Source organism: Quercus lobata, chromosome 10 (genome assembly GCF_001633185.2).
Source record: "Quercus lobata isolate SW786 chromosome 10, ValleyOak3.0 Primary Assembly, whole genome shotgun sequence".
Lineage (NCBI taxonomy): Eukaryota > Viridiplantae > Streptophyta > Magnoliopsida > Fagales > Fagaceae > Quercus > Quercus lobata.
The window spans coordinates 31,249,310-31,260,656 of record NC_044913.1 but is presented as its reverse complement, the minus strand read 5'-3'; the positions used below and the strand labels follow the sequence as shown (position 1 = coordinate 31,260,656).

The 11,347-nt window shown below is 34.9% G+C and overlaps 1 protein-coding gene across 1 annotated transcript; it reads left to right on the top strand.

The window, feature by feature from the left end:
* The first annotated feature begins 577 nt into the window (after window positions 1–577).
* Window positions 578–1,254, top strand: LOC115965818. The gene has a single exon (XM_031085113.1). The coding sequence runs from the start codon at window positions 727–729 to the stop codon at window positions 1,129–1,131; it is 405 nt and encodes a 134-aa protein (XP_030940973.1). The 5' UTR covers window positions 578–726; the 3' UTR covers window positions 1,132–1,254.
* Window positions 1,255–11,347: the final 10,093 nt, after the last annotated feature.

Here is an 11,347-nt window from a genome sequence, read left to right as displayed (position 1 = left end):
GATGACTTTGCCACCTTATCTTACACTGCCATGGGCTCTAATAATATTTGTTGGATTCCAATCTAGTGTTTTATGAATTAAGAAAATAAACTAATAGTTTTAATCAATTTTCAAAAAATATTATCACCAAATTACCAAGCCAAAATGTAGTATTTGTTATTATCAAATCAATTACAATATCTTCTTTAGCTTATTGCCTAATTTGAAATCCACATCAAATACAATAATATCTATTTTTAGGAATTTATGTAAACTCACTTAACATCTTCACTCAGATCAAATTCAACAACTCTATGTGGCTGTAACACCCAAAAACATCTTCTTTAAAAAAAAAAAAAAAAAAAAAAAAAAAAAAAAAAACTCCAATTTTATGTCTCTTGCTTATGTCTCACGGATAAAAAAAAAAAAATCTTCTTGTTTTGTTTGCTTTCACACGTAGAAATCCATGACAAAAATTCCTTGCTTCTTCCTATAGTCTCACTTGCTAAAAGCATTCCTTCAGTGCTAAGAAAAGGTCATTTTCCGTGCAGATACATAACAGTCCTAACGTCCTAAAAAGTCATAGGAAACGCGGCAATTCCAACAACCCATCCCTTATTAAAGCCCTCTCTATTCCTTCATAGTTGAGTCAAGCTCCCCCATCAAACACTCTCCACTGCCCACTAATCTCTTAAATTCCCAGAAAATCAACTACGCCTTTTCTTCTCTCTACCTAAAAACTTCAAAATGGCACTAGAATGGGTAGTCCTAGGCTATGCTGCGGCTGCAGAGGCCATAATGATCCTCCTGCTGACCCTCCCAGGCCTCGACCCTCTCCGCAAGGGCCTTATCTCTGTCATCAAAGCTCTCCTCAAACCCTTCCTCTCAGTGATCCCATTCTGCCTCTTTTTGCTCTTGGACATTTACTGGAAGTACGAAATGAGACCTTCATGTGTGTCCCTTAATGCTTGCACTCATGCAGAGCATCTTCGCCACCATAAGTCTATCATGAAGAGCCAGAGGAATGGGATTTTGATCGCTTCGGCGTTGCTCTTTTACTGGCTTTTGTACTCGGTCACCAAGCTCGTGGTTCGTGTCGAGGAGTTGAAGTATCAAGCAGAGCCGGGCAAACAAAATTTGGGCCTTAGGTAAAAATTTTATATGGGACTTTTTATATGTAATTATTAATTAAATAAAATTATATAATACTAATTAAGTTAAGATTAATTTGATGTAAATACATAAATTGATGAATAATAGTAGTTAAATTAAGGTTAATTTTAAATAGAAAATGGAATATTATAGTTGAATCAAAAGAGTTTATTTTAACTTAGATATATGACTATACATAATTAAGTACAGTTGTAATTTAAATTTTAATTTTATATATTCTTTTTAAGAGAAAGAGATAGATATATATTATTTGGTGTGTAGCTTAGTAGGAGATTAGTTATCATTGGTGATTTATCACATTTGCAGCATTTTATTTGAAACATCTTAGGGTTTCAATTGGGTTAAATTTTTATTGGTCTCCTATTTTAAAAGCCTTGTTAGAAATGAAAAAGAAAAATACTAAAAATATTACAAAATGTTCACAATAAATGTAATTATGACTGTAATTGATGAATTTCAACAACTTAATTTATTTGTATTTGAATTATTTTTTTATGTGATTGGTGATATGTCAGTTAAATCTATAATAAAATTTGTTGTATTTTTTTAGCATCACTCTTAAAAAAAATCACCAATTATTTAAAAAATGTTATATTTTTATAAAATTTTGGTCTTTTACTAAGGAAAATTGGGTCTTTTTTTAGTAGGAAAATTTTTTATTTGTTGTGGGGCCTTAGGTCTAGGCGTTGAGCCGGCACTAGTATCAAGTCGAGAAACCGAAAGATAAGAATTTAGGAGTGATGGGGAAAGTGGGATTTCGTTTTGGGCTTTTGGAAACCCGGAAGTGGAGGGGAGTTTTTCTCATGTTTTTGTGAAAATAAGAACATGAAAAGCTTGAGATTGTGGAATCGAATAGTTACTCTGTACTGTGCCGTTAATACTAGAGGAGCTAAACATGTATTATAGATTTATACTTATACAGTCTCGTATTAATTCGTAACTCAATAAAAACTAAGTATCAAATACGTTCATACATACATACGTCTTCATGAATGGGGTTTTTTTTTCTTTTTTTTCTAAGTCTTAAAATTTTAATTTCAAAGTATTAAATTTGCAATAACAATTAGGAAGTGGTTCTCATATATATAAGTAATTTTGAATTTTCACACTCATTCATCAATTTCAAGATCTGCTTCTCCAAATTTCAAACACACAAATTTGAGTAGAAGCCAATATGGAATTCTAGACAAAAATAGTGAATAAAGCCTACCCATTGGTTGAAAAAATTAAAGAAAAAAAAAACCATAAATTATAAGATAAACAAATAGAAATAGAAAGGGAGAAAAACTGAGAAATTTTTTATTTTTTTTGTACTTTCAAATAAAAACACTATGCTGTCAATGCCATTTTTTTATTCAGAGTTTCATACCACTTTTAAATGGTATTTGGTAAGCTAAAGATAGGTATTAAAGAGAGCCAAATTAGATATTTGTAAAGGAGAGCACAGGTAAGCCAAGAGAAGATTATTGAGCCAAAGAGAAGACATTTAAGGTATGTTTAGTTGGAGGTGAAATAGGATGGATGGAAAATAAATGAGAGAAAATAGAAGTAGGTGTTTGGTAAGAAAAGAATGGGAGGATATTTTTTGGTAGGACCCAGGCATTTTTCACCCAGGTCCACAAAAAATCCATCATAGGCACGAAAAGCTTGTTGCCTACCCAATTACAAAATTGCCCTAATTTAATTAGTCTCACCTACACTCCTCCAGCACATGAAAGGCATGTCAAATATCTCTCTCCTTGCTTCTTCTTTGTTTCTTCAGCACAACCTCAACCACGTGAAACAACAACATGTCTAGGTTTGTTCTTTGCCATTTTTTTTCTCTTTTCATCCAGCAATATAACATATATAATATTATATATAACTAGTCTTATCACATGCGCTTTGGGCGTGCGATGAGGCTCTTTTTTATTTTTTATTTTGGGTGTCATAATGTTTAAAAGTGAGATAGAGATAGTATCTTAATTTTTAGGTTCTTTTTTTTACGTGAGTTTTGATAAAAGTTTGAAATTTTGAATTTAAAATAAAAAATGGTAATTCAGATTGGAGAAGATAAGGAAAAAGCATAAAATTTAGAATTTTTTTTATAAAAAAAAAAATAGTAAATTACTCTTTTAACCTATTTGTGTTTTTAAATTTAAAATTATTTAACTAAAAGATAGGGGCATTTTAGAGAGTTTAAAAATTTGTGTGAGAATATTTTAGTATGCAAAATGATAAAACCCAAATAAAGAATCCTATTATTAATAGTATAGATAACAAAGGAAAATAATATAATGAGTACAAAATAATAATAATAAATATATTATATTATATATAATTTTATTTTATTAATTTTAATTAATAATAATTAATATTTTCTTCTTATTTAATGAGTACAGAGAAAATATATTTTTCATATTATGTAAAAGGGTATAAGCGTGAATTTATATAAATTACATTTTATATCCTCCCACTTTTCTCCTCAACCACACAAAAGAGATTTTCATTCCTCCAACCAAACACACATCTAGGGAAAACTAAATATTTTCTATTCCCTACTTTTCCATCCTCCCACCATTTTTTATCTTCCCATTTTTCAATACTTACAACCAAACAAACTCTAAAGTTATAGAAAAGGGAAGTGAAAGTTGTAAAATTTTTTAGAAAAAGATGTTGAAACTTCTAAAAAAAAGCTAAAAATAAAAGTCAAAACTCAAAAAGATTTCTTGTTTTTAACCCATTATAAATCAACTTTTAAAATTTTTTTGTGTGAGCCATGGCCCCCCTATGTTATGCATAGTTTTGCCCCTGTGGTTAGAGCTGAAAGTTGTAACCAAAACTCTAATGTTGTGTTGAGAATAGAAATTGGATGGAAAACTCAAGACACACCTAAATCCACAACATGCTATAGGGTCATCTTGTAATTAGTGTACCTAAATTCACAATTTTAGGAAAGGGAAATGTTTATTACACAAATGCTTGTTGCACACACCTTGCACACACAACACTTTTGCACAAAAATTCGTGATATGCGAAACATTTCCCCAAAAGTGTAATGTTTATTACACATATGTCTATTACACACATCTTCCACACAAGCTACTTTTGCACAGAACTTACCCTTAGTAGTCCCATGTGTAACCCTTATAATCCATTCACAAGTTAACAAGCAATTATATTGTGAAATTAGGTATGAATTTAGGTGTCTTCATAGGTGGACTGTTGGATTCATTTCATTTTGAGGAAGATTTACCATGTTCACCGACAAGGGATATTGGAGACCCTATTTAGGGGGAAGATGAGCGATGTGCATGTGTGGATGTGTTAAGAAAACTTAAAGGGACACAGAGAATTAGGGAGTTTTGTGGTTGGTATATGAAAGCTCAAAAATGTGTTAAAAACACAAGAGTTGTTTAGACCCCCAAATCAAAGTTACGACTCGATAAATTTTACACTAACTTAATTCTAAGTGCGGAATAGTGTAAATGCAAGTGGATAAACAAACAAGCTACTCTAACACATATTCATATAAACACAGCAGTAAAATGAAATGTAAAAGAATAGAGAAGAAGAATGCAAACACAGATAACACGTTGATGTGTTATCAAAGAGGAAACCGAAGAACTAGGCGAAAAACCTCTCTGCCGCCCTCCAAGTGGTAATCGATCCACTAGACAATCAGTTGGGATACATGGGTTAGCAAGAGACCCTCCAAGCTTAATCTACCCGCTGTACCTATGCCCTCTAAGCTCCTACTCCAACAAGGCTTCTCGAAACCGTGTCTTGTCTAGCTCTCCAGATCCCGCAACAAGCTTCATGTTGCATCTACCATCCTTGGCTTCTTCCAACGCTTCCCAGTAGTACCAAAACCTCACTTGACACTCTAAAAGGGTGTAGTAAGTGTTTAGACTATCAACGTCTCAATGGTATGGAAATGGAGAGGTAGGGGTTGAGGAAATCCACAAGTTTATGTGTAGAGATATATGGGTATGATAATCTCTAACTCTCAAGGTATTTGGCTAGGGATTTCTCTTAGAAGCACTCCTTAACATTTGTAGGTAATGAGGGTATAAATAGTGTGGGTACAGAAAGTGTGTACCAGATAGTACAGTCTAGCAGAACAGAATGTCTCGTAGGTGTCTTTGGGGAAGGCCTTACCCGCGAGCTACTCGCGAAACACAACTGTCTTCATCTGTACTGACTCTTCGCATTCCAGTCATGTGCAAGGCACATGCTTCACTTTGCGGGATGCTTAGTCACGAGCTACCCGTGAGAAATCTTCTGGCTTCAATTGCTTGAGTCTTCACACTCTCTCTTTATCACACAACCCTTATAATCAAATCCCACAATAAATACAGGGTACAAAAGATTGAATAAACTTACAATCAAATTTGGCATGGAATAAAAGCCAACAAAATACATATTTGTAAATCACAACTTTACAATCTCCCCCTTTGGCTATTTCGTGACAAAACCCCTAAAACAGACTCTAGACTTAAATGTGAGTTTAGGAACAATGGCAAAAATCACTCACACCTAATCTGGAAACTGTGAAGCACTTGCACGTTTATGCCTGTAACCTGAAATACTCGCACACAAACAAAATTTTCATTAAGCTTATGACAAGTTGAATATAAGGTATGAACATGAGCAAGCATAGTGCAATCAAGTATGTAAACATCAAATATCATGTAAACAAAGACTTGATCAAACAAGTTCAGTCATTAAATAATGACTACAATGAACGTTTAGCAAGTAAGTGTTCATCCAGACATGCAAACAAAAAGTAATCACTTATGATTAGTTGATCACTTGTATGTCCAACACACGACCAATGCAAAATACGAGAAGTATATGCATCTAGGAACAAGATCCTACTAGGGCACAAGTGTAAAGTACTCAAGACATATTGGCAATATCTTAAAAGCACCCCAAAAAAAAAAAAAAAAAAAAAGCTACAAAGCATTGAGATAATCACAAATTGAATATAAACTGAAATTAAAAACAGATTGTACTGAAGTTTTAAGCAAATGTAGTAAAATCATAAACATAAACCAGCAGTTATAAAGGCTAAAAGTAAACACAAATAAACCAAACAGTAGTTAGTCTTCTCCTCCCCCTTTCACTACACTCCCCTTATCACTACACTCCTCCTAACAATGACACCATCTCCCCCTTTTTGTCATGGAATAGCTAGTCATCATGTTCCTCTAGCTTCCTCTAAATTTGGTCCAGTTGAGTCTAAAGAGATGTGAACTTAGTGTCGAAACTAGTGTGTTGGGAGTGCATGATGGTAGCTAGTCCAAGAGAGCACACATCAATCTTTACATCAATGATCAGATCATGCAAGAATAACACTCAACCAAGATTCATGTAACTGGTGCTGGACAGAGGGTAGAGGTTGCTAAACATGATCATTGTGAGCAGCATTAATTCAGGAGAAAGAGATTCCACACTTATTGACTTCCCATTGGAGGAGAATTCCAAATTCACTCCTAAAGCTTCCCAAAGAATCTCCTCATCCAGATTCAGCTCATCATATACTGGTGGGATGGGTAATATTGGCCTGTTGATGTGTAGAATGTCGGTCAAGTAGACGGGTGTGACTGAGAACCGCTTTCCTCTCACCCAACACTTGATTTCCTCTCCTTTAACAACGGCATTTGCATAGAATTCATTCACTAAATTTTCGTATGCATCTTCAAGATTTGAGAGAAGAAAATTCCAATCTTTGGTGGCAAACCATATTGGAATATTCATATCTAGGAGATAGTGTTGATCAACGGCCCTTTCAACCAGCAATGGAGCATCTCGAAACTGGCTCATGTAGGTCTGGAATGCAGCATAAGATCTCAACAAATCAGGATCATACACTCTGTTGAAAAATGAGTTCTCTTTGACTTTGGCGAAAGTTCATCAACATCAATTACCGGCTCTTTCCCTTTGTTGCAGCCTCCTTTCACAGCTGAGCTTTTAAACGGAGACATCTGCATAGGAGAGGACAGAAATAGAAAAGAAGGAAGTGCAAAAACACAAACATAGCACACAAAACTCGATTAGATTCAAGTTAGTTCAAAACAAAGGTAAAACAACCTAAAACAAATCAAACAGACACAAAACAGTATGCTTTAAGTTTCAATCGTGTAAACAACAGGAAAATTCATGAAGTGAATCACTGTGCATGTGTATGCAGCATGAGATGCAAAAGGTGTGCCTAGTATGTGCCTGGCATGGCATTGAGGCACAAAATGAGTACAATGTGTACAAACACACATCCAATGACCAAAACATGTCTAACATGTTCAAACAAAAGGCAAAAAGAGGTTTGGAATTCATTTGATTCCAATACAACACAAAACTGTCACTAGGACATTTTGACAAACACCTAGCCTGCAACAATGCATTACAACTATGAATAATGCATGAATAATGCATGAACATGATGAAGTATGCCTCAATACATGCTAAGAATACCACAAGGGGCCAACACAGATGCAAATACATCAAATGGGACTCAGCCCAATCAAAATATTGGAAAACTATTCACAAAATTGAGAAACCCAACCCTTTTTCAAAAAAAAAATCCCCAATTTTGAAAACCCTAAGCTAAAATCTTTAAAATTGAATGAAAAATGAAAGCAATGTTTAGAAAAACATACCTTGAAGTGATTTTGCAGAGATTTATGCTTGAAAATGATAGGGTATGGGTGAAAAATGATTTTGGGTTGAGAAAGGTTCGAAAAGAGGCAGTGCGAGAGAAAGTCTAAGTGTTTGAAAAACTGTCACATCTGCATTATAAAACTGAAAACACGCATTTTTCACAGGTTAGGTAGTAGCGAGACAATTGCGAGAAAGTCGCGAGACATACTGAAGCTTTTCACGAGAAGCTCTTAGTAGCGAACCAGTCGCGATAGCTTCTGTATGAAATTTAGAAATTTCCAGTTTTTGCCTAAAAAACATTTCTCGAAAAGAGTTTAGTCGTAAAATACTCGCGAGGTAGTAGCGAGACTTTCTGTATGAAAATGTGACTTTTTAATTTCCCTTAAGCACATTTCGCGAGAAGCTCTCAGTCGCGAAAAGACCTTTGAACCAGTTTTTGAAGAAAAACACAAAAAATGCATTTTGAACAAAAACTAAAAGCACGAAAGTATAAAACCACTTTCAAAAACATATAAAACACTCAAAAATATTTTTGGATTTGATCAGCAAGTGTTTGAGCATACACATCACATTTGAACATGTACAATCACACAAATGAGATAAGCATTATCTAAACAAAGTCTTGTGTGTTGTGTGTGAGTATCAAATGTGGAATAGTCCATAGACCAGAGTAAAGATTCAATAATGTATTCAATTAAGTCATACACAATTGGTACAAAATCAAATGGTCAATCTCAATTATAGAAATGAAAATATATGACCTCCCACAAGAGAATGATTACAAAACTTAGAAGCTTTTGATTTGGCTTCTGCATAAATCATAACAATTGATCCTTTTTGGATAATACATCTCTTTTTAAGATCGGTGCTTGAAATTTTTGATATTTTAACATTGATAGTTAGTCTTTGACTTTTTGAGCACCATACATTTCAATACATAAGTCGTTTTCCCTTTGTCCTAATCAAATACTAGTATGTGCGACAGGCTTTTGCAGCTCATTATCTCTTTTCATTTGGAGATTTACATTTGGTGAGCTCAATAGCAAAAACATAAAAAATAAAATAAAAAATAAATAAAATAAAATAAAAGGTGGGAAGAGATATAGGCACAAGTTTATGCAAGTATCAAGACCATCAAAACTATTGACCAATCATTCATGACAAACTTGAAGATCTATTTACAATATTCACACATAGATATCAAGATTTCTCGTACAAAGATAAATGTGCATACAAAATAAGCTAGGCTCAAAAATGCACTACGCCATTAGTACGAAGGTACTAGGCCAAACTCACATGTGATATACACAAAACAAGTGATCAAACCTTTTGAAGATTTTTCAATTTTTATGGGTTTTTGAATTTTTTGAACACACTCAAAAACCTAACAAGAAGAGTACGATCAACAAAAACAAGTATAAACCAAGACAAAAATAAAATGCTAAAAACTAAGCATGTGAGACCTACACCAATGATGAGCAACAATGAATAGAATAGGTTCACAGAAAAGATAAAGTTCAAGGAATGATACCGACACCAATGGTCTTACGCAAAGACTTAAACCTTGGACCATCAAGAGGTTTAGTAAAGATGTTTGCCTTCTGGTTGTCAGTGTTGATGAACTCCAAATACACAGTCTTTTCCTCCACCAAATCTCAAATGAAGTGATACCGAATCTCGATATGCTTTGATTTTGAATGTTGAACTGGGTTTTTGGACAAATTTATGGCACTCGTATTGTCACAGAACACACACATAGTGTCTTGAGTGATTCCATAATCATGTAGAAGCTTCTTCATCCATAATAATTGTCCACAACAACTCGCTGCTACAATGTACTCAACTTCAGCCGTTGATAGGGAAACTGAATTTTGCTTTTTGCTTATCCAAGACACTAGTTTATTTCCAAGGTAGAAGCAACCATCGGAAGTGCTTTTCTTGTCATCAATGCACCCGGCCCAGTTAGCATCAGAATATCCAGCTGGGCACTCATTCGAGTCTCTTAAATACTAGATTCCATAATCAGATGTGCCATTTATGTAGTGGATAATTCATTTGACTGCTGTCAAGTGTAACTCTTTGGGTGCTGCCTGAAATCGAGCACATACTCCTACACTAAACACGATGTCTGGTCTGCTAGCAGTGAGGTAGAGAAGACTACCGATCATGCTTCGATAAAGTGTTGGATCCACTTCCACACCTGCTGCATCATGACTCAGTTTTGCTGAGGAACTCATGGGAGTGGAAGTGTGTTTCTTAGAGTCTAGGTCGAACCTCTTTACAAGATTGTTGGCATATTTCTCTTGAGAGATAAATATCCCATCTTCCCGTTGTTTCACTTAAAGCCCTAGGAAATAGTTTAACTCTCCCACCATGCTCATCTCAAACTCCCTTTTTCATTTCTTCTGAGAATTCATGAGCTAGGTGATCTATTATGGATCCAAAGACAATATCATCCCATATACTTGAGCAACAAGGAGAGATTTCTCATCTCTTTTGACAAACAAAGTTCTACCGACTTGACCTCTCTTGAAACCATGATCCAAGAGGTATGTGGTGAGGCGATCATACCAAGGTCTTGGTGCTTGTTTCAACCCATATAATGCCTTCTTCAGCCTTAACACATGACCTGGAAAGTGAGGATCTTGAAATCCCTTTGGTTGCTCAACAAACACTTCTTCATTTAAAAACCCATTCAAGAAAGCACTCTTCACGTCCATTTGATATAACTTGAAGTTCATAATGCATGTTATAGAGAGAAGAATTTTGATTGACTCTAGTCTTGCAACTAGAGCAAAAGATTCATCAAAGTCTATGCCTTCAACTTGAGTATATCCTTGAGCCACCAATCTAGACTTGTTTCGGAAAATTTCACCATCTTCATCAATCTTGTTCTTGAAGATCCACTTGGTGCCAATTACATGTGTATCCTTGGGCCTTGGTACCAACTCCCATACATCATTTCTAACAAATTGATGCAACTCTTGGTGCATGGACTCTACCCAATTCTCATCCTTCAAGGCTTCCTCCACTTTCTTTGGTTCAAATTGAGCAAGATAGCAGTTGTATGTAACATAATTCACACTATAGGCTGGTCCTTTTCTTAATCAAATTCCTTCATCCAAATCACCAATGATATTGCTTGAGGGATGATTGAGAGTTACCCTTGACGATGGTCTCTTGGAAGTGGAAGGTTCCTTATCACGAGAGATCGAAGGCTGAACTTCAAGAGGAGTGAGTGGACCAGAAGATCCTTGAGTTGATCTAGTCTCCCTTTTTGATATAGGAGGTGTAAACTCCTTTTCTGGTGATTCTTTCTCAACATCATCACCTTGAGATATGTTGTCATCACCCTCATTCTTTTTAAGATTCGGTCCTTCACCATCATCATCAACATCCTTTTCAGAGATAGTGTCATTGATGACCACATTTATTGATCCCATCGTCGTCTTAGTGTGCTTATTGTACACTCTATATGCTTGGCTATAATTTGAGTATCCTAGGAAAATCCCTTCATCACTCTTAGCATCAAATTTTCCAGGATTCTCCCTAT